This window comes from Carya illinoinensis, chromosome 15 (assembly GCF_018687715.1).
Source record: "Carya illinoinensis cultivar Pawnee chromosome 15, C.illinoinensisPawnee_v1, whole genome shotgun sequence".
NCBI lineage: Eukaryota > Viridiplantae > Streptophyta > Magnoliopsida > Fagales > Juglandaceae > Carya > Carya illinoinensis.
In genome coordinates, this window is record NC_056766.1 from 35526400 (window position 1) to 35550654 (window position 24255).

The 24255-nt window shown below is 37.2% G+C and overlaps 2 protein-coding genes across 4 annotated transcripts; both read left to right on the plus strand.

Annotated features, from left to right (window-relative positions):
* Nucleotides 1-1535: 1535 nt before the first annotated feature.
* On the plus strand, nucleotides 1536-6002 carry LOC122297238. The gene is made up of 4 exons (XM_043107230.1): nucleotides 1536-1947; nucleotides 2065-2350; nucleotides 2627-2841; nucleotides 5275-6002. The coding sequence occupies exons 2-4, from the start codon at nucleotides 2075-2077 to the stop codon at nucleotides 5279-5281; spliced, it is 498 nt and encodes a 165-aa protein (XP_042963164.1). The 5' UTR covers nucleotides 1536-1947; nucleotides 2065-2074; the 3' UTR covers nucleotides 5282-6002.
* Nucleotides 6003-7464: 1462 nt separating this feature from the next.
* Nucleotides 7465-23124, plus strand: LOC122296545 (LEAF RUST 10 DISEASE-RESISTANCE LOCUS RECEPTOR-LIKE PROTEIN KINASE-like 2.1). 3 transcript variants are annotated; one of them, XM_043106321.1, is made up of 3 exons: nucleotides 7465-8378; nucleotides 15955-15996; nucleotides 21819-23124. In XM_043106321.1, the coding sequence occupies exons 1-3, from the start codon at nucleotides 7559-7561 to the stop codon at nucleotides 22949-22951; spliced, it is 1995 nt and encodes a 664-aa protein (XP_042962255.1). In that variant the 5' UTR covers nucleotides 7465-7558; the 3' UTR covers nucleotides 22952-23124. The 3 variants fall into 3 exon arrangements, with proteins under 3 accessions (XP_042962255.1, XP_042962254.1, XP_042962256.1); XM_043106320.1 differs by having other exon boundaries at nucleotides 7466-8378; nucleotides 15943-15996; XM_043106322.1 differs by lacking the exon at nucleotides 15955-15996 and having other exon boundaries at nucleotides 7466-8378.
* Nucleotides 23125-24255: the final 1131 nt, after the last annotated feature.

Here is a 24255-nt window from a genome sequence, read left to right on the forward strand (position 1 = left end):
CTTTATTGATATAATTAATTATATATAATTATATAATTTTTTATATAATTAATTATATTAGTAAAGTGTAAAAAAATTACGTAAAAGTGATTACATATAAAATTTTTATTTCAAGAAATTATATTTTACATAAAATATAATTATTTTTCTAAATATTTTAGTAATTTTGAAAGCGTGCATTTTTATTTTTATTTAATATTATTATTTTTACATGAAGTAAGGAATTTTGTTATGCTTTCACTCTAAAGTATTCCTTGTTCTTACCCGAAAGGCACTATATGATTGATTCCCTTTTAAGTTTCAACAAAAGACTGCCACGAAGGTTTTGATTTAGGTTGAAAATCATAATATATAAAACATTGCTCTTCGTGATTAAAATATTCATTCTATATCTCCTAAAAATAAACTCATAAATTGATATACTTTCATATGATATGTTAGATCTAATTTATAATAAAATTAATTTTACAAATTAACGTATTATTATATCCTTCCCACTAAAAAAATATTTATTATGGAAAGAGAAACTATAAACTAAAATGGAGAATATCATACATCTATTATAAACAACTGGCATGAGTGAACTCTTTCAAATGTAATTAGGTGTGATCATAACATCTCTCCTCCACAATTAAGTTTGCTTAAACAAGTATGCTATCTGAATTGATAAGCCCTATGAAGTCCTTGTGTTGGATTTGTTGTTAACAAAAAGAAAATAAAAAAATCTTAAACATTTGTTAATAGTTTCTACAACCTAAGGCCCTGATGGGTTATTATTAATTATTTTTTAAGTATGGTTGAGGTTGTATTTTAATCTTATTAAAAGATTTCATGTCCGTACAATCTCTTCCACAGTTATTATTTTTTAATTATGTAATATCTTATCATAGTTTAAGAGTAATTCGTTTTTTTTTTATGAGATTATATAGTAATTATTTTTAGTTGACAATAAGATTACAAGATTAATTTAATTAAGAAATGATAATTATTAAATGGTTATAGAAGTTTAAATGATGTTAGAAAATTGAAAATGTATAAAATTAATGATGAATTATGATAAGCGCTAATTTACGAAGAAATCTTGTAAAAATAAATTTATAAATTAATATGAATTGATGTGATACACAATAAATTATATTTTTTTTAAAAGATTACGAGGTTGTTTGAATAGTGAGATGAGATAAAATGATTTTAGATAAAAATTAAAAATTGAATAAAATATTATTACAATATTAATTTTTAATATTATTATTATTTTGAGACCTGAAAAAGTTAAATTATTATTTAAAAATGTTAAATTATTTATTATATTTTGAGTGACAATTTAAAATAATTATAATGATCAGATGATATAAAAACATTTTTCAATCCAAACTGCCTCTAAATCATATTAATTTACAAGTCTAGCATTCAAATTTTCCATTCTAATATCCTATAATCAAATTAATCAATGGTATTAAATAAAATAATAAAGTACAATATCCCCAAGAAAGGGAAAATACTGTAGTAGACATTCTATGCCTTTCTTTATGACACTGGTATGCTCGCCGGTTGAGACCTTCTTTGTTTCTCTGTCTCTCTGTATTCTGTCCTTTCCTTCACGCCTTGAGCCTTATTTCTTCCCTAACTCAAAACTCATTGGGGTCTCATTCAATACACAGTGGTTCCTATCTTTGCTTTGAATCGTTCTCATCTAAATTTCGATACTTTATCTTGAATACAAGTTTCTGAGATTTCTGGGTTTCTCTGATCTGATCAGTTGAAACGCCTATCTGATCCAGTACGGGATCATTGGGTTTTCTCTTCGGTGTTTGGATACTTTCAAACCGAAAGGAAACCCATGGAAAATTAAGCGATTTAGACTAATATTAAATTTCCTACAGATGATACTTTGACAAAGCTAAAGCCTCCAGACAACTAAGCCCTGTGATAGTATATTTATGATCAGTTGGGTCTTTCATTCTCTTTCTGATAAAAAAAAAAAAAAAAAGGCGTGCAGAAAGCAGAAGATCTTAGAATCTTATTCTTTTTTACATTTTTATCTTATTTCCTCACTCTTCTCAGCAACCAAACGATGGAAATGATGGGAACTGGGTTGCGCTTTGGGCCTCTGCGCGGTGAGAACCGGTTCTACGTCCCATCGAAAGGCAGAAAAAATCAGAATCAGCAAAAACAAGCTCGAAGAGGAAAAAAGGGTGATGAGACCGAGAGGCTGGATTCATCTCCGACGAGCAAAGGCCCTCCATATTCATTAACAAAGCCTTTGGAGCTTCCTCTAAAGCCTGCTAGTAACCTTGATAGGTTCTTGGAATCCACCACGCCTTTGGTCCCGGCCCAGTATTTCTCCAAGGTTCATCTCTTATCTTATCTTTATTCTTGATTCGTTGTAATTATGTTTGGTTTCTCAGTATCTGTAGGAGAAAGTATCGGGCATCATAAATTTGAATATTGGGCTTAGTAATATTCAGTATTTATAAAGAGTGAAGAGTGTACTGTAGAAGACATGATTTTTTCAGTTAATTTTCCTCCCTATGTTTTCTCAACTTTGCATAGACTTTTACATAGCTGTGATGCTCATTTTGTGGGGTTTGATACAAAAAAATTTCTGATTTTTGTTTTCTTGTAGACGACAATGAGGGGGTTGAGGACTTGTGATGTTGAGTTTCAACCATACTTCATGTTGAATGATCTTTGGGAAACATTTAAGGAACGGAGTGCATACGGGGTGGGAGTGCCTTTTGTACTTAATGAGGGTGATTCTGTTGTTCAATATTATGTACCATATTTATCTGGCATACAATTGTATGTCGAGCCTGCTACAGGGTCAAATGCTAAGCCAAGGTAGTGCTATTTCCTAGTTGGATATGTGTATTTCTATTGTTTATTTGAATTTTTCCGTCGACATTTTCAACTTGAGAATCAGTTTCATCAATCTTCTTTATGAAAGTTCAATTGTTTGGCTTATATGAAAATTGGAACGTCTTTGTTGGTTATTTTTGCTTTGTTTAATTGAAAGATTTGCTATCCATGGTTGCCAATAGCTCTATCTTGTTCAAGGAAGCTGATTATGGGTGTTTCTTACGAAAAAGGATGTTGATTATGGGTCCGTCTATATGATAGGGGCAGGGGAAAAACTCATTGTCTAACAAACTTGAGTGTCCCTGTACCCCCAAATTGGCCTTGACCAATAGCATCGTTTGTGTCAAATTTTTTACTTTCTTTTATTTGGTGTGCTTTTGAAATAAAAGTTAATGATGCAGTAAGCTGATATATGATGTCGCTGTCAATATAGCTTTAGAAGGTCTCTAAGTGTGGCAAAAGAATTTTTCTTGCTGGTTACATGGTCTGGTTTCAAGAATGTTGAATGCCCATACTAACTGAAAACATCACAGGATATTCAAAGGGTGTAAAAGAATTCTCCTTACAACTTACAAACCTTTCCCAAATCAATGTGACTGTCATGAATCAGGTGAGATTTATAAATTTGAGGTTTTTTTAGACTGAATTGCCAGGTCATGTAGAATATGGACGATTTGCAAGATTTGAGTGCTATATATACTGGCAGCAAATTTAGTGGTCCATAGTATCTGAAATCTAACCAAGCCATAATGAATAAATAAATTAGGCGAAGGGATAGTTTAATAAGGACCTCTTTTCTACAAACTCCTTTTGTTTTTGGGCTTATGTCCACAAACACCAGAAGGAAAAGTTTGCTCGGAAGTTGTTTCAGTTCGGAGGAATCAAAACTAGTCAAATTGGAAAGCTGTTTATTAGGATGCATTGAGATTTGAAAGAAAGGTAATCAAAAAGTGCTCGAGTGTGAAGAAATTGTGATCAAAAGATGAACCCTTTTGTATATATTGTTTTAACTTATAAGAAAAAGATAAATCATTATGTATGTTTAAGAAAAAGATAAATCATTATGTATGTTTTAGTGTCTTGTGAAATACCCACTTGCAGGAATATGTTAATTTAGCATACATTTATCAGAGAACATTCTTTTGCTGATCTTGAAGTTTATGGAAAAGGTAATTTTCTCTCTGTAAATTCGGTTGGTCTGGCGTGGTGCTTTGTAGTTGACCGAACTCCATATCGATTTGCTGGATATTTGACTGGATTCTCCCAAAGTGATTTTTATTTCAGAGTTTGAGTGTTTTTTTTGTTTCCTTGATCTTGTTGCATAGTATTTAGGCGGGATTGCCGCTGAATTGTTGGCTCCATGCATCTTGAATGATAATATTGTTGAGAGGTTCACGAGTCCAGAATTCTTCGAATTTAAACTGAGAAGCATTTTTTCTTATCTTCATTGTGTTGAGCAAGAAAAGCTTGTGATCTGAGGTTGAAGATACTAAATGCTGAATGGTGGCATCCGAAAAGAGCATCCTCCACAGTGCATTGGCTATTCTCCAATCTAACCGTTCTCGGATCATCGCTTTTCCTTGACGATTATTTGTCCATGTGAAAGTTGGTCCCGAAAAGCCTATATCAATTAAGCCATAAGAATCCATTAAGCTTTTTAATCCTCCGATGGAAGTAGATGTGACTGGTCGGCCCCCAACTTTATCCGTTTGATTGAGTAAGTCATTGCAATCACCAATATAAAGCCAAGGGCCGGGGAAAGATTGATGCGTAGATTCTATATGAGTCCAGAATTTTGTCTTGTGTTTCCATTGAGCTGGAGCATAAACAAAAGTAGGCAACCAATGATGATTAGTACGATCAGAGTAGACCAAAATAGAAATAGCATTTGTATTAACATTTACCGGTTCTATATCCATCCCGGGTCACCATAGCAACAAAAGTCTGCCATTTTTCCCTGTGGCGGGGACATTAACAAAAAGGTGGAAACCTAGTCTATTTACAATAGTAATGGTGTTTTCACTAGACACCATAGTTTCCTATAAAAATATAATATCCGGATTATATTTAGATATATAGGCCCTTATATTTCTGATTACTTTAGGGCAGACTAAACCCTTGCAATTCCATATCAGTGTCTTCATGGGAAAATTGGAGGCATGATTGAGCCCGCCTCGTTAGCTTTATTTGCTTTCCCAATTGAGATTGTCTTTTGAGAGGACCTACTATAAGGCTTTGCCCTTGCTGTTCCCTTTGATTTTTTTGCTTTGCCAGTAGATGTTTTATTGATGGATAAGAGCATAAAAGCTACCTCTTTCTCTTCATTGCAGCTTTCAGTGCTGCTTCTTGGTGTTCCTTTGCCATCTACTTCTAAAATTTTTTGGAATTTTTGTTTTGGGTGTTGTATGTCTTCAGTCTCTGAGAGTATCCTTTTTGCCTGGGTTTCTGTTTCTGAAAGAGGGATTATAATGACTGAGCTCCTTGATGGTTTATACTCTTCTAAACGTGCTGGTTGATCTTTTGAGGATATTGCCTTGTATCTTATGGTTAGCCCCACTGACTTCTTTAGAGGAAACTTGGTGGAGGATTTGAACTTTGGCTGTCTGGAATAATATGACTTGGCTTATATGAGAAAATCTTTGCCTTCAGTTTTTGCAGCGTGGGATTGAGAGCATTGTAAGGTGGGCCAGTTTTCCATCTGATTTCCCGTTGCTGATTGAGAGAGGGCTGACTTAAATCATTTCTTGGGCCGGTTGAGATGATAGGCTTTTTCCCAGTCTGATTTATTTCTTCAGGCGGCAATTCCTTTGAACTTTGAAGAGAGACTTCATTCGGTATGGCCCAAGAGGGGCTTAAGCCCGAAACAGCTTCTTGTAATTGCGTCCATCGAGATGGCCACGATTCCGGATTAAGTACTGAGTAAGAAGGTATTTTCTGCAGCCGTATCCGTTTATTGTAATGAATATCCCGATTTTCCATATGTGAGATTTGATAATTGACTGGTTGGAAGGCATTAGGTGGATAGGATTTATTGCCCATATTTAATATTCTACTTCCCGAAGTGGGTGAGGCATTAAAGGCTAATACTTTACTGTACTCAACAGTACTGACTCTTTGAAAAAGAGAGACTTGTTCTAAGCTGAGGTATTGACTCTTTGAAAAAGAGACTTTTTAAGCTTGTCGTCCACAATGGGTTAGAAAGTTAACATGCATGGCTGACTCATTTTGAACAAGTCCTAAAGCCTCCTATTTAAACTTTTTTAAATTGAGCTAAATTTAATTTTTAAGTTAAAATATATAAAATAAGTTAAAATAAATTTAATTTTTTTATGAGAAATTAAAATAATAACGAACCATCAATAATTATTTAAGATGAGTTGCATTTAGTTCAACAACTAAATGCATCATACTCTTTTGGTTGAACCAAGCGAACACGTTTGCTTTGACTTTGAATTGCTCGAATGTCAACAACTTTATTTCCACGAACACAAAAATATTTTATAGTGATACGCGGTTAGTTAAAAACAAGTTTGAGGATGTTGTAACAAGATGGTTTGTAAATAGTAGTAAAATAGTTTAAATTAAATATTTATTAAGTTTTAGAAAAGTAGAGAGAAAAAAATTTAAATAAAAATATTATAAAATTAAAATATTGTTAAAATATTTTTTTTAATATATATATATATTTTTTTAGATTTGAAAAGTTGAATTGTTTTTTGTTTGAAAGTTTAAGAATGTTGTAATGATTAGTTTGAAAGCTACTACTTGTGTTTAAATGATGTTTAAAAAAGAAATGTGATGGAATCAAATGAGATGAGATGAGAATTGTTTTAAAAAATGGACAATTGAGGTTAAATACCTGTATTATATGTTTATTGAAATTATTTAGATTCATAATATAGTTTTATGAAAACTAATCATCAATATGTAAGTTTTTATTCATAAAAATTTAAGGGTAAAGTTGAGGATAAAAACTACTTTTAACTCCCCTAAAAGCTATAATAATCTCGATAAAAGTAAAATTAGGGACAAATTAAACTCCCATCACATTTTTATCCCCCCGACACAAATTAGGGATAAAGTTACTTGAAATTGTTGAGTATTGATACAATTATAAAGAGATTTTACACTAAAAAAAAATTATAAACTATCGTAATTTCATGTGATATATTAAAATTATTTTATAACGATAATAACTTTACAATGTAATGTATTGTATCAACTCACATCAATTAGTGAATTTATTTTTATGAAATCCATTTATAATCAAAGCATTTCTCAAATGTTTTTATTGATTTGCTCCATTTGAAAGATAACGTTCGAGATGTTTGAGTTATCATCCCAAATTCTCTTCCATCTCCACAGTTTCACAATTGTACGTTTCTTTGTAAGTTACGTACATACCTTAATGATATGTTTTTTCCTTTTTCTTTAGAAATAAAAAGAAGATAGATTTAAAATATTCATTTCCTTCATTATTAAATTAAATATTATCTGAAACAATCTCGATCGATCTCCAAATTCTCCCACCAAACAAAATTATGGTCAACTTGCGTGTGGAAATTATTTCTTTCGTTTTGATCCACTCATTGTTCAACAGTTAATATGCTGTGTCCCACACTAACATGATTAACATACCCTCATCATCTTCATCTTCATCATCTGATCATCTCTCACCCCACCCGCTTTCCTTACAAACATGGACGCCCCATATCTCTCTACATCTCTACCTTCCATCCTCCTCATCTCCTTATTCATCATCTTAACAACACTACTACTTCCACCATCTTACTGCATCGGCGATGATCGCTTCGAGGAGTGCGGTCGTCCCTACCACTGTGGAAGCTTCGAAAACATCTCGTTCCCTTACTGGATAGACGATGATCGGCCAGACTATTGCGGGCATGGGGTTAATGGGTACAAGTTGGAGTGCGTCAATAATGAATACCCAGTTTTGCAATTTGAAGGGCTGGAGTTCCGGGTAATGAATTTCGACCAGAGTACAAAGAATATGACCATTGCAAGAACGGACCTCTGGGGAAATCTTTGTCCTGACAAAAAGCTGGATACCACTTTGAATTACACCTTATATGATTATACTTCAAACCTTAAGAACCTAACTTTATTCTATGGCTGCCCTCAAAACGTCTCCATACCTTCCGGCAATAGATTTGAATGCAGCCCAGGAGCGTGGAATAATGCTTACTTCGTAGACGACACTTTGCTGCCGCACGGTATCAATCTATCTGAATTTAACGGCCAATTGTGTGATGCTACTGTGAAAGTTCCCGTTTTCAAAACGATTGCTTTCAATGAAGTCCCTGTGGTTGGAGCAGCAACGTTCCTGATGAAAATACTGGAGAAAGGGTTTGAGGTGGAATACGATGAATCGTTGCTGGTTGCCTGTAGTGGGTGTCGGAGCTCAGGTGGGATATGCAGCTCTAGTAGCACCAGCACCCCCCCGTTTGTCTGCTTTTGCCGTGACGGAGTGCAATCAACTCCTTTGCTCTGCTCAGACGGTATGCGCATTTTTTTCTCTGCTCTCCCGGCCTTTCAATTGGATGTGAGTTTTGCTGTGGAAATTACAATTTTTAAAAAGTTAAAACAACAATATTTTTAAAAATACAACTACTTAATGTGAATTAAGATTTCTACATATATCGATCTGTTTGCTGAGTTTATTAAAAAGTTTAGGCTTGTTTTTCCGTAGATAGATTAATGATAATAATGAAAGTTGAAGCTCTAAATTAAGGGCACCCCCACAAATGATGGTTTAATAATATCTCACACACCTAAGCCTTATGATATGGTCAACATTCAAAGGGAGGAAAAAGCTAGGAATCTTCCAGCTTTGAGTCAATATAAGACTACTACTTTGATTGTTTTTTTGTGATCTTAATTACCAATTAGTCCTCGTGATATCATGCGATGAAAAGCAGTATACCCCATTCATGGTTCGTAAGTATGAGATCATATATGAGTCATAAATTATTCTTAACAAGTATTAAGCTGATTTCTTTCCATTAATGAGAGAATATTTTGTTACAAATGGAGACAAAGAAGTAAACGGTGCATGGCTCACCGTTTACTATTTTGGCATGTTAGGCACCGAAGGCACCGTTCGGTGCTTTTGTTAGGCACCTCCCCACCTCCCTAAAATCATGCAGCAAATTGCTGCATAGTACTGATCTGCTCTCCTATAAATAGGAGAGCTTAAGCATCAGAGTGTAGTAGGAAAGCGTGGAAGAAAAAAAAAGAAGAGAGGAAGAGAGTGGGTGAGCAGAGAGAGAGAAAATTTTTTTGTAAAATCAATTTTTATAGTGAAATTACAGCAGCTGTGGACGTAGGCAATTGCCGAACCACGTTAAATTCCGTCCCTCCTTTATTTAGAATCGTCTCTGAGTCAGAACAGCTCCCAACAACTGGTATCAGAGCACCGGTTCGAGCTGTCCGAAAATTCAAGTTGTTCAAAATCAATTTTTGACAACTCCACAGTGTTCCTCGCGTCGAGACGAATCTGTTGCCGCAAACGGAATCGAAAACGAAGGTCGGACGAGGCTACACGCGCCCCTAGAAGATCGGCGCGTGTATCTGCTGCAACTCACGCGCCCCACGCGCTCCGGAGGTTGAAGACGCGTGATCCACACGCGCTCACGCGCCCTCACGTGCGCCAGAGGTTGAAGACGCGTGAAGGACACGCGCTCACGCGCCCCCACGCGCCCTAGAGAGGTTCGGCGCGTGTGTCACACGCTCCTCACGCTCCCCCACGCGCACAGTACTGTAGGCGCATGTATCTCACGCGCCACGCGCTTGCCCACGCGCACTATACAGCACGTGTATCTCACGCGCCAGACAGATCGGAACCGTCCATTTTTTCAGATCTGTTTTTGGCTATATCTAAGCCATTCGGAGTCCAATTTCGACGATCAAATAGTGCTTTCTAACTATTTGGATCATTCCGGACTCATCCGTACGGTCAAAATTTTGAGATTCGGCATCAGTACATTGGATCTGAACCATCCACGTGTTGCAGATCATTTTGGGCTAGATCACGCCAGTTGAAGTTCCATCGCGACGATCAAATAGTGCTGACAAACTATTTGGATTATTTCGGACGCAACTGTGATCTTTGTTTGTTTGAATTTGAACTCATTTGTAAAGTTATGGCTGGAGAAGAAGCTAAAGGTGTTGGTATCGAGAAATTTGACGGTACAGACTTTGCCTACTGGAGAATGCAGATAGAGGATTATCTCTATGGGAAGAAACTACATCTTCCACTCTTAGGAAGAAAGCCAGATGACATGAGCAATGAAGATTGGAGTTTCCTTGATAGACAAGTGTTGGGAGTCATTAGACTAACACTGTCAAGATCAGTTGCACACAATGTGGAAAAGGAGAAGACCACGGCAGATTTGATGAAAGCTCTATCGGATATGTACGAGCAGCCATCAGCCAATAACAAAGTGCATTTGATGTACAAGCTATTCTACTTGAGAATGGCAGAAGGAACTCCAGTTATTCAGCATCTGAATGAGTTCAACACTATCATCAATCAATTAGCTTCAGTGGGGATTGAATTTGATGATGAAGTACGTGCACTAATTGCTCTAGCTCAATTGCCAAAGAGCTGGGAGGCCATGAGAACAGCTGTCAACAATTCTTATGGCAAAACAAAGATGAAGTATCAAGATATCCGGGACCATATTCTTAGCGAGGAAGTTCGCAGAAGAGATACAGGAGAAGCATCAACTTCCAGTTCTGCCTTAAACCTCGAGACGAGAGGTAGAGGAGCTAGTAGAAGTTCAAATCGGGGCAGATCGAAGTCCCGAAGAGGCAGAAGTAAATCAAGGTCTGGAAAACAAGTACAGTGCTGGAATTGTGGCAAGATTGGCCACTTCAAAAATAATTGCAAAGAAGCAAAGAAGAAGAATGAGCATGATTCTGTTAATGCCACAACAGAAGATCTCCAAGATGCCTTACTTCTTTCAGTCGACAATCAAATTGAATCTTGGGTGTTAGATTCAGGAGCCTCGTTCCACACTACAACACACCTAGAATTCATGCAGAATTATGTCACTGGTGATTTCGAGAAGGTGTACTTAGCAGATGGTGAAGCTTTGGAAATCGAAGGCATGGGAGATGTACCAATCAATCTGCCCAATGGAAGTGCATGGTTGTTACAGAAGGTGCGACATGTTCCCAAGCTCATGAGGAACCTGATTTCTGTAGGACAACTTGATGCTGATGGGCATTCAGTACTATTTACCGGTGGCACGTGGAAGATAACAAAAGGAGCTATGGTAGTAGCTCGAGGCACAAAAACAGGTACTCTATACATGACTTCAAGTATTAGAGATACTATTGCAATTGCTGATGTAAATGCCAACCTATGGCATCAAAGGCTTGGTCACATGAGTGAGAAAGGAATGAAAATACTATTATCCACGGGAAAGTTACCAAAGTTGGAATCAACTGATTTCAACATGTGTGAAGGTTGCATTTTTTGAAAACAGAAAAATGTTAGTTTCCTGAAAAATGGTAGAACTCCAAAATCCACAAAGTTGGAGTTGGTGCACACAGATTTGTGGGGGCCATCCCCAGTCGCTTCTCTTGGAGGATCGCGGTACTATGTTTCCTTTATTGATGACTCAAGCAGGAAAGTATGGGTTTATTTTTTGAAAAATAAATCTGACACATTTGATACTTTCAAGAAGTGGAGAGCCATGGTTGAAAATGAAACAGGCTTGAAGTTAAAATGTCTGAGGTCAGACAATGGAGGAGAGTACATCGACGGAGGGTTCAAAGAATTCTGTGCTGCAAATGGGATTAGATTTCAGAAGACTATTCCCGGGACACCGCAGCAGAATGGCGTAGCTGAACGCATGAACAGAACTCTCAACGAACGTGCCAGAAGCATGAGGCTGAATTCAGGATTGCCTGAATGTTTTTGGGCTGATGCAGTTAACACTGCAGCCTATTTGATTAATCGGGGACCTTCAGTTCCCTTAAAGTTCGATCTACCAGAGGAAGTCTGGAGCGGAAAGAAGGTAAATCTTTCCCATTTGAAAGTTTTTGGCTGTTTATCATATGTTCACATAGATTCTACTGATCGTAACAAGTTAGAAGCCAAATCTAGAAAATGTTTTTTCATCGGTTATGGTGATGAAGAATTTGGCTATCGATTTTGGGATGATAAAAATCGCAAAATCATCAGAAGTAGAAATGTGATTTTCAATGAGCAGATTCTGTACAAAGCTAGGTCACAAGCTGAACCTGAGGAGCAGCCAAAGAAACCTGAGGTTGTTGACTTTGATGTTACTCGAGTCAACACTGATCAGAACGAGGATCAAGAGAATGATGATCCACAGATCGAACAACGTACACCACTCACTGTTATTCGAAGATCTTCAAGGACAATCAGACCACCACAGCGGTTCTCACCATCTCTATACTACATCTTGCTAACAGATAGTGGTGAACCGGAAAGTTATGATGAAGCTCTACGAATTGAAGATTCGATCAAGTGGGAGAAAGCCATGCAAGATGAGATGGAGTCACTGATGTCAAATCAGACATGGGAGCTAACTAAGCTTCCAAAAGGCAAGAAGGCTTTGCACAATAAATGGGTGTACAGAATTAAGGAAGAGCACAATGGTAGCAAGTGCTACAAAGCCAGAATGGTCGTGAAGGGGTTTCAACAAAAAGAAGGTGTCGACTACACAGACATTTTCTCCCCAGTTGTAAAATTAACAACGATCAGGCTAGTGTTGGCAATTGTGGCTGCAGAGAATCTACATCTTGAGCAGTTAGATGTGAAGACTGCATTCCTTCATGGTGATTTGGAGGAAGACATTTATATGCACCAGCCACAAGGATTCTCAGTGAAGGGAAAAGAGAATCTAGTTTGCAAACTGAAGAAGAGCTTGTATGGCCTAAAACAAGCTCCACGACAATGGTACCGGAAGTTTGACAACTTCATGTGCAGTAATGGATTTACAAGACTGTAGGCTGACCATTGTTGCTATATGAAGAACTTTGACAACTCTTATATTATCCTACTGTTGTATGTGGATGATATGCTCGTTGCAGGGTCAAGCATCGAGGAGATCAATAAACTGAAGAAGCAGTTGTCAAAGCAATTTGAGATGAAGGATTTGGGTGCTGCAAAACAAATCCTTGGTATGAGAATTATTAGAGACAGGTCTAATGATACTCTCAAGCTCTTCCAGGAGGAGTATGTAAAGAAGGTGCTCAAAAGGTTTAACATGGACAAGGCGAAACCAGTGAGCACACCCTTAGCTAGTCACTTTCGACTAACTAAGGATCAGTCGCCAAAGACGGAGGAAGAGCAAGAATGCATGAACAGAATACCCTATGCATCTGCTATTGGTAGTCTTATGTACGCCATGGTCTGTACAAGGCCAGATATTGCACAAGCAGTGGGAGCTGTGAGCAGGTACATGAGTAATCCAGGAAAGCAGCATTGGGAAGCAGTTAAGTGGATTTTGAGATATCTACAAGGCTCTTCAGATACGTCACTATGCTTTACAAAAGCAGGTTTAAAACTACAGGGATATGTAGATGCTGATTTAGCAGGTGACGTTGACAGCAGAAAAAGTACTACTGGATTTGTGTATACGCTGGGTGGTACAGCTGTATCGTGGGCTTCTAAGTTACAGAAGATAGTTGCTCTCTCAACTACAGAAGCTGAATACATTGCTATAACTGAAGCAGGGAAGGAAATGGTTTGGTTGCAGTCATTCTTGGAGGAATTGGGAAAGAAGAATGAAAAAGGCATTCTGCACAGTGATAGTCAGAGTGCTATTTTTCTTGCAAAGAATCCAGCCTTTCATTCCAGAACAAAACACATACAGTTGCGATACCATTTTATTCGATCTCTTCTCGATAGTGGACAGCTGATACTTGAGAAGATTCGAGGAGCAGAAAACCCAGCAGACATGTTTACAAAAGTAGTTACTGCTGACAAACTGAAGCTGTGTATAGCTTCAGTTGGCCTCCGTACTTAAAGACATGATTTGAAGTTGCTGTGATAATTGCTATGAAGATATGTAGACTCATTTGTCTCCAAGTGGGAGATTGTTGCAAATGGAGACAAAGAAGTAAACGGTGCATGGCTCACCGTTTACTATTTTGGCATGTTAGGCACCGAAGGCACCGTTCGGTGCTTTTGTTAGGCACCTCCCCACCTCCCTAAAATCATGCAGCAAATTGCTGCATAGTACTGATCTGAGTGTAGTAGGAAAGCGTGGAAGAAAAAAAAAAGAAGAGAGGAAGAGAGTGGGTGAGCAGAGAGAGAGAAAATTTTTCTGTAAAATCAATTTTTATAGTGAAATTACAGCAGCTGTGGACGTAGGCAATTGCCGAACCACGTTAAATTTCGTCCCTCCTTTATTTAGAATCGTCTCTGAGTCAGAACAGCTCCCAACATATTTCGTAGTAAATTATTATAAGAAATTAATATATCAAACGTGAAGGTTAATTTATTTATTTATTTATTAGAGGGAAGAAGGGTGAAGAAATCAGATTTTATTGCCAAATGGCAGATTACCATTTTGAAAATAGAATTTGTACTAAATTTTTAAAATTAATTTTCAAATTAGCATTTTGGTACCAACTTATGCTGTTAATTGTTAATTGAAAAATGATACTCTTACTGCTCATTTTTACTGTTTGAATTTTTATTTAATTTTTTAATTTTTTACCTACTGATTAAGGAAATAATTTTTAATAATATTGTAATTTTTTTTAATTTTTTTAAAAATTTAAAAATATTAAAAAATAAATTTAAAATAATTATAATTAACGGTAGCTCCCGGAACAGTGGGCGTAGATGCATCCTTATTAAGTAACTGAAATACGTACAGACAATTTTAATAAGTACTTGAAAAGTATGTTGCTACGTCCACGAAATATCGAAATCTTCTACCAATCAGTTAGTTTTTTTTTTTTTTTTTTACTTTTTCTTTTACCGCATTTTAAAACTATTTAGATATATTTTTAAAATAAAAAAATCACATATTCATTTAAAATTACTTATTTAATGAATTTTTTTTTTTTTAAGAAAGCTTCGGTAAATAAGTATCTGTGGCACCAGTGTTTTCCACTTGAAAAACAGTTACTTAACCAAAGTCATCCAGTCTTATCATTTCAGCATCACTCACGTATAACTGCCCGGTACGGAATTGCAAACATCATGGTGAGAGGGGCATTATTTGATATATGGGAAATGATATTTTCATCTAGAGAGGCTACCAATAGAATCTGTTGATTGTTTTTTTATGTAATAATTAAGAAAATATTTATTAATAAATTTATAGTTCTTTAAAAAAAAAAATGTTGAAGTGGTTTAAAAAATGTTTTAAAAAAATTTACACTATTGGTAGAAGTTTTCTATTGTTTTTAATAGTTACTGTAGCAGCATCCATAATATATATATATATATATAGATGGCCCTCCAATTTCCTCTTCACATGCATATGTTATATTGACCCTCCAAATTTCCAATGTTTGTTCATATGTTTCCAGCTTATGCCTCACACATTTGTTTGTTGAGTAGGGATCTTAGGAAATTCATAATATGCCGTATTAATGAGTAGAATACTTTAAGGACTATTCTCAACATTCGATCATATACTATGTTATATAATATAATCATGATTTCACCCTTAATTAGTGAAGATCATGCTCTTTTTTTTAATGCTTTTATTAAAAAATAAAAACTTATTACTTTGAAATCTATATTTGTATTGAGAAATATTTTAGCTACAAATAAATTATACAAAAGTAAATTTATAAACTGGCGTGACTTAATGTAGTATGTCAGATTATAAATTTACTATTATCGTAAAGTAGATCAAATAGAATATATAAAGCGATGTCAGTTTGTGGGTCTACTTTCGTATAATATTTTTGTGTCTGTATCACTTCTTATTGAAAATTTATATTTTGGTCTTGTTCTTTGTTAAGTACAGTTCAATTTCAAAGAATGTCAATTTGGATTTGTAAGATTTTCTCTTAGATGGTTTAAAACTTTCGAATAAAATGGTATATTCTTTTTTGCAGTTTCTGATGTAGGCCGGAAGGCCAGCAAATCGAAAGTGATGATAATAGCATTTGGTAAGATACCTCTTTACCCTACTTTCGTTTCGAGATCAATACCCAACACTTGCTTGGACTGCTTACAAAACAAGTTGGAATTCTTACAAAACTCAAACAAGTCCATTTGGAGTTATTTAGTGCATATAAGCTTCAACTCCTTTCATAATCCTTCTCAAGTTATGGCTTATGAACACCTCTTAAATGTTGGGAGCTGTTCTGACACAGAGACGATTCTAAATAAAAGAGGGACGAAATTTAACGTGGTTCGGCAATTGCCTACGTCCACAGCTGCTGTTATTTCACTATGAAATGATTTTTACAGAAAAAAATTTCTCTCTGCTCACCCACTTTCTTCCTCTGTTCTTTCTCTTCTGCACTCTCTACTGCACGCTTAAGCTCTCCTATTTATAGGAGAGCAGATCATTACGTTGCAGCAATTTGCTGCATGATTCTTGGGGAGGTGGGGAGGTGCCTAACAATTACAAAAGCACCGAACGGTGCCTAATGAGCCAAAATAGTAAACGGTGAGCCATGCACCGTTTGCTTCTTTGTCTCCATCTGCAACAATTTCCCACTTGGAGACAAATGAGTCTACATATTTTCATAGCAACTATCACAGCAACCTCAAGTCATGCCTTTAAGTACGAAGTCCAACTGAAGCTATACACAGCTTCAGTTTGTCAGCAGTAACTACTTTTGTGAACATGTCTGCTGGATTCTCTGTTCCTCGAATCTTCTCAAGTATCAGCTGTCCACTATCGAGAAGAGATCGGATAAAATGGTATCGCAACTGTATGCGTTTTATTCTGGAATGAAAGGCTGGATTCCTTGCAAGAAAAATAGCACTCTGACTATCACTGTGCAGAATGCCTTTTTCATTCTTCTTTCTCAATTCCTCCAAGAATGACTGTAACCAAACCATTTCCTTCCCTGCTTCAGTTATAGCAACGTATTCCGCTTCTGTAGTTGAGAGAGCAACAATCTTCTGTAACTTAGAAGCCCACGATACAGCTGTACCACCCAGCGTATACACAAATCCAGTAGTACTTTTTCTGTTGTCAACGTCACCTGCTAAATCAGCATCTACATATCCCTGTAGTTTTAAACCTGCTTTTGTAAAGCATAGTGACGTATCTGAAGAGCCTTGTAGATATCTTAAAATCCACTTGACTGCTTCCCAATGCTGCTTTCCTGGATTACTCATGTACCTACTCACAGCTCCCACTGCTTGTGCAATATCTGACCTTGTACAGACCATGGCGTACATAAGACTACCAATAGCAGATGCATAGGGTATTCTGTCCATGCATTCTTGCTCTTCCTCCGTTTTTGGCGACTGATCCTTAGTTAGTCGAAAGTGACTAGCTAAGGGTGTGCTCACTGGTTTTGCCTTATCCATGTTAAACCTTCTGAGCACCTTCTTTACATACTCCTCCTGGGAGAGCTTGAGAGTATCATTAGACCTGTCTCTAATAATTCTCATACCAAGGATTTGTTTTGCAGCACCCAAATCCTTCATCTCAAACCGCTTTGACAACTGCTTCTTCAGTTCATTGATTTCCTCGATGCTTGACCCTGCAACGAGCATATCATCTACATATAACAGTAGGATAATATAAGAGTTGTCAAAGTTCTTCATATAGCAACAATGGTCAGCCTGCAGTCTTGTAAATCCATTACTGCACATGAAGTTGTCAAACTTCCGGTACCATTGTCGTGGAGCTTGTTTTAGGCCATACAAGCTCTTCTTCAGTTTGCAAACTAGATTCTCTTTTCCCTTCACTGAGAATCCTTGTGGCTGGTGCATATAGATGTCTTCCTCCAAATCACCATGAAGGAATGCAGTCTTCACATCTAACTGCTCAAGATGTAGATTCTCTGCAGCCACAATTGCCAACACTAGCCTGATCGTTGTCAATTTTACAACTGGAGAGAAAATGTCTGTGTAGTCGACACCTTCTTTTTGTTGAAACCCCTTCACGACCATTCTGGCTTTGTAGCGCTTGCTACCATTGTGTTCTTCTTTAATTCTGTACACCCATTTATTGTGCAAAGCCTTCTTGCCTTTTGGAAGCTTAGTTAGCTCCCATGTCTGAGTTGACATCAGTGACTCCATCTCATCTTGCATGGCTTTCTCCCACTTGATCGAATCTTCAATTCGTAGAGCTTCATCATAACTTTCCGGTTCACCACTATCTGTTAGCAAGATGTAGTATAGAGATGGTGAGAACCGCTGTGGTGGCCTGATTGTCCTTGAAGATCTTCGAGTAGCAGTGAGTGGTGTACGTTGTTCGATCTGTGTATCATCATTTTCTTGATCCTCGTTCTGATCAGTGTTGACTCGAGTAACATCAAAATCAACAACCTCAAGTTTCTTTGGTTGTTCCTCAGATTCAGCTTGTGACTTAGCTTTGTACAGAATCTGCTCATTAAATATCACATTTCTACTTCTGATGATTTTGCGATTTTTATCATCCCAAAATCGATAGCCAAATTCTTCATCACCATAACCGATGAAAAAACATTTTCTAGATTTGGCTTCTAACTTGTTACGATCAGTAGAATCTATGTGAACATATGATAAACAGCCAAAAACTTTCAAATGGGAAAGATTTACCTTCTTTCCACTCCAGACTTCCTCTGGTAGATCGAACTTTAAGGGAACTGAAGGTCCCCGATTAATCAAATAGGCTGCAGTGTTAATTGCATCAGCCCAAAAACATTCAGGCAATCCTGAATTCAGCCTCATGCTTCTGGCACGTTCGTTGAGAGTTCTGTTCATGCGTTCAGCTACGCCATTCTGTTGCGGTGTCCCGGGAATAGTCTTCTGAAATCTAATCCCATTTGCAGCACAGAATTCTTTGAACCCTCCGTCGATGTACTCTCCTCCATTGTCTGACCTCAGACATTTTAACTTCAAGCCTGTTTCATTTTCAACCATGGCTCTCCACTTCTTGAAAGTATCAAATGTGTCAGATTTATTTTTCAAAAAATAAACTCATACTTTCCTGCTTGAGTCATCAATAAAGGAAACATAGTACCGCGATCCTCCAAGAGAAGCGACTGGGGATGACCCTCACAAATTTGTGTGCACCAACTCCAACTTTGTAGATTTTGGAGTTCTACCATTTTTCAGGAAACTAACCTTTTTCTGTTTCCCAAAAATGCAACCTTCACACATGTCGAAATTAGTTGATTCCAACTTTGGTAACTTCCCCTTGGATAATAGTACTTTCATTCCTTTCTCACTCATGTGACCAAGCCTTTGATGCCATAGGTTGGCATTTGCATCAGCAATTGCAATAGTATCTCTAATGCTTGAAGTCATATATAGAGTACCTGTTTTTGTGCCTCGAGCTACTACCATAGCTCCTTTTGTTATCTTCCACGTGCCACCGGTAAATAGTACCGAATGCCCATCAGCATCAAGTTGTCCTACAGAAATCAGGTTCCTCATGAGCTTAGGAACATGTCGCACCTTCTATAGCAACCATGCACTTCCATTGGGCAAATTGATTGGTACATCTCCCATGCCTTCGATTTCCAACGCTTCACCATCTGCTAAGTACACCTTCCCGAAATCACCAGTGACATAGTTCTGCATGATTTCTCGATGTGCTGTAGTGTGGAACGAGGCTCCTGAATCTAACACCCAAGATTCAATTTGGTTGTCGACTGAAAGAAGTAAGGCATCTCGGAGCTCTTCTGTTTTGGCATTAACAGAATCATGCTCATTCTTCTTCTTTGCTTCCTTGCAATTATTTTTGAAGTGGCCAATCTTGCCACAATTCCAGCACTGTACTTGTTTTCCGGACCTAGATTTACTTCTGCCTATTCGGGACTTCGATCTGCCCCGATTTGAACTTCTACTAGCTCCTCTACCTCTCGTCTCGAGGTTTAAGGCAGAACTGGAAGTTGATGCTTATTCCGTATCTCTTCTGCGAACTTCCTCGCTAAGAATATGGTCCCGGATATCTTGATATTTCATCTTTGTTTTGCCATAAGAATTGCTAACAGCTGTTCTCATGGCCTCCCAGCACTTTGGCAATTGAGCTAGAGCAATCAGTGCACGTACTTCATCATCAAATTCAATCCCCACTGAAGCTAATTGATTGATGATGGTGTTAAACTCATTCAGATGCTGAATAACTGGAGTTCCTTCTGCCATTCTCAAGTAGAATAGCTTGTACATCAAATGCACTTTGTTATTGGCTGATGGCTGCTCGTACATGTCCGATAGAGCTTTCATCAAATCCGTCGTGGTCTTCTCCTTTCCCACATTGTGTGCAACTGATCTAGACAGTGTTAGTCTAATGACTCCCAACACTTGTCTATCAAGGAAACTCCAATCTTCATTGCTCATGTCATCTGGCTTTCTTCCTAGGAGTGGAAGATGTAGTTTCTTCTCATAGAGATAATCCTCTATCTGCATTCTCCAGTAGGCAAAGTCTGTACCGTCAAATTTCTCGATACCAACACCTTTAGCTTCTTCTCTAGCCATAACTTTACAAATGAGTTCAAATTCAAACAAACAAAGATCACCGTTGTGTCCGAAACACTCGAATTAGCTGGAAACGAGTCCGGAATGATCCAAATAGTTTGTCAGCACTATTTGATTGTTGCGATGGAACTCCAACTGGCGTGATCTAGCCCAAAATGATCTGCAACACGTGGATGGTTCAGATCCAATGTACTGATGCTGAAACTCAAAATTTCGACCGTACGGATGAGTCTGGAATGATCCAAATAGTTGGAAAGCACTATTTGATCGTCAAAATCGGACTCCGAATGGCTTAGATCTAGCCAAAAATAGATCTAAAAAACGGACGGTTCTAATCTGTCTGGCGCGTGAGATACATGCGCTGCACAGTACTGTACGCGTGCGCCGAACCTCTCTAGGGCGCGTGGGGGGCGCGTGGGCGCGTGTCCTTCACGCGTCTTCAACCTCTGGCACGCGTGGGAGCGTGTGGTGCACGCGTCTTCAACCTCCGGAGCGCGTGGGGCGCGTGAGTTGCAGCAGATGCACGCGCCGATCTTCTAAGGGCGCGTGTAGCCTCGTCCGACCTCCGTTTTTTATTTTGTTTGTGGCAACGGATTCGTCTCGACGCGAGGAACACCTTGGAGTTGTCAAAAATTGATTTTGAACAACTTGAATTTTTGGACAGCTCGAACCAGTGCTCTGATACCAGTTGTTGGGAGCTGTTCTGACACAGAGACGATTCTAAATAAAAGAGGGACGAAATTTAACGTGGTTCGGCAATTGCCTACGTCCACAGCTGCTGTTATTTCACTATGAAATGATTTTTACAGAAAAAAATTTCTCTCTACTCACCCACTCTCTTCCTCTGTTCTTTCTCTTCTGCACTCTCTACTGCACGCTTAAGCTCTCCTATTTATAGAAGAGCAGATCATTACGTTGCAGCAATTTGCTGCATGATTCTTGGGGAGGTGGGGAGGTGGGGAGGTGCCTAACAATTACAAAAGCACCGAACGGTGCCTAATGAGCCAAAATAGTAAACGGTGAGCCATGCACCGTTTGCTTCTTTGTCTCCATCTGCAACATTAAAGTATTACTTCAATAGAGATATAAGGTTCCTCTATTGGAAAGTTTCTAAAACTAGCAATGATGGTGAAAACTTTTTCCGTCATGTTCCAAGGAGGCTTTATGTTTGCATGTTATTCACAAGTTAACTCCCAATTTTGCTTAAGATAGTTATTGCCAAGACATCACTATAATTTCCTCCTTCACCTTTAGTTTGGTGTCACCACAAAAAATGTAATTTTGATCAACTTTTCTTTATGCACTACATAATTGCATAATTTTTATTTTTTGTTTACAGCCAGTTTATCTATTGTAATTGGAGTTCTGATAATTGGCCTCTGCTTCAAGAGAAAGTTTACATCCATTAATATCATTCATTTTTTCGAGAAGGAAAATCTAACTCATCAAAGTGTTGAGACATTTCTAAGGAATAATGGACCATTTTCAATAAGAAGATACAGTTACTCAGATATCAAGAAAATGACCAACTTCTTCAGAGATCAATTAGGCCAAGGAGGCTATGGTTGTGTCTACAAGGGAAAGTTACAAGATGGTTCTTTTGTAGCAGTGAAAGTTTTGAAAGAATCAAAAGGGGATGGAGAGGAATTCATTAACGAGGTTACGAGTATTAGTAGGACCTCTCATGTCAACATTGTTACTCTTAGAGGCTTTTGCTTCGAGGGTTCTAAAAGAGCTCTCATCTACGAGTTTATGCCTAATGGATCTCTCGAGAAGTTCATATACCGAAAAGCCCCACCAAAAGTTGATCATCATCAATTGGGATGGGAGACATTATACATGATTGCAGTTGGCATAGCTCGAGGATTAGAGTACTTACACAGAGGTTGTAACACACGAATCTTGCATTTTGACATTAAGCCTCACAACATTCTTCTGGATGCGAAGTTCTGTCCAAAGATTTCTGATTTTGGCCTTGCAAAAATATGCCCTAGAGAAAATAGTATCATATCACTGTTGGGTGCAAGAGGCACGGTGGGATATATAGCTCCGGAAGTATTTTGTAGAAATTTTGGAGGGATCTCACATAAATCCGATGTTTATAGCTACGGAATGATGGTTTTAGAAATGGTTGGTGGTACAAATAATATAGATGTTGAGACTGATCATACGAGTGAAACATACTTTCCACATTGGATATATAGACACCTTGAACTAGATAAAGAACTATGGATGCAAGGTATCGTAAATGAAGAGGACAAACAAAATATAAAGAAGATGCTAATAGTGGGTTTGTGTTGTATACAGACTGACCCGTCAAATCGTCCGACGATGAGTAGAGTTGTGGATATGCTGGAAGGAAGCCTCGACTCTTTGCAAATCCCACCGAAGCCTTTTTTGTCTTCCCCATCACGACCTCTAGGTGATTCTTCGAGTACAATGACTCTCCATTATGATTCTATAATACCCTGAAAAACATCTTTTTCTTAGAAAATGAAATCTTAATCCTTGGTAGTAACCTTGTATTTGTGTTACTTATATCATGTTTTAGCTTGTCAAAAGACCTTACTATGGAAGACAACTATATTTGATTGCCTCAAATATGCAATAATATCTAGTGAATGGCTCCCATGACAAATTTATAATTCTTTGAGTCGATCTTGGTAAGTTGTAATCATGTCCTTATGTAAATGAAATTTCCTACATAATCTTATATATATAGGTAGTTCAAATACCCATAAAAGCACCACAAATTGATGGAAAGAGTACTACAGGTTAGTTTTGAGGAATTTATGATAATAATTTACTATAGTATACCAAGAATGTATAGGCACAGTGTAAGCGTACTTTTTGTTGTGGAAGTGAAAAAAATACTATGGAAATAGAAGTTTCTGTGAAGAATAATACTAAGGATTGAGATTAAACACAATTTCTATTGGTGTTTATGGTTGTAGCTGATCATGTAGGTTGTGTTTAGGAAGTGGAGTGATCTAAGGTCACTCTACTACTATTCATTATTTTATCACTTATTTTTCACTTATTTTTTACTAATTTTCAGTATTTTATCATTACTTTTTTTACTACTATTTACAGATCATATAAGATCACCTCATTACCTTAATATACCCTTATACTATTCAATCAATTTCCTACTCAATCAAAAGTGCACTGTTCTGATTCTTAATACTGATCTTATAGGCATATTGTCAAACAGATAGTTTTGTCAAATTCCATTGGCAATACTTGGAGACTTGCAGTTAAGAATAATAATGTAAATACAGCTATTTTACTATCCATTTTTAACCAAACAATGTTATAATATATTTTCATCATAATTTTTGTCTAACCATGGCTTTCACTTTACAAAAGATTGTAAAAGAGTTCTAAAAAAAGGTTTTGTATCATTAGTCTGCTCTTAAAATCAGCAAGTCATTGAAGTGTAGGTCTTGCAATCTTTTTTTAATAAATGATTAAGTTATAAACTAAGCTATGCATCAAGCTTAGTATGGAATACTCATATGTCGTTGCAGAAATGGTAGCATTACAACAAAGGTTATATGAAAACTTGTATTAATTTTTATGAAGAAAAAATGAATGCATGAATGTGAAACACTTGAGGCAATGCACGAATATGCTAGTACCCCTAAAGATTTGAAGATTGCACAATAGAAGAAATGAGTCTCAAGGTGAATTGTAAGCCCCAACGATTGAGGAATTATGAGACTAATGAATCTTGGCCAAAAAAATGTTTAATGGTCCAAATAAAAGAATAGAAA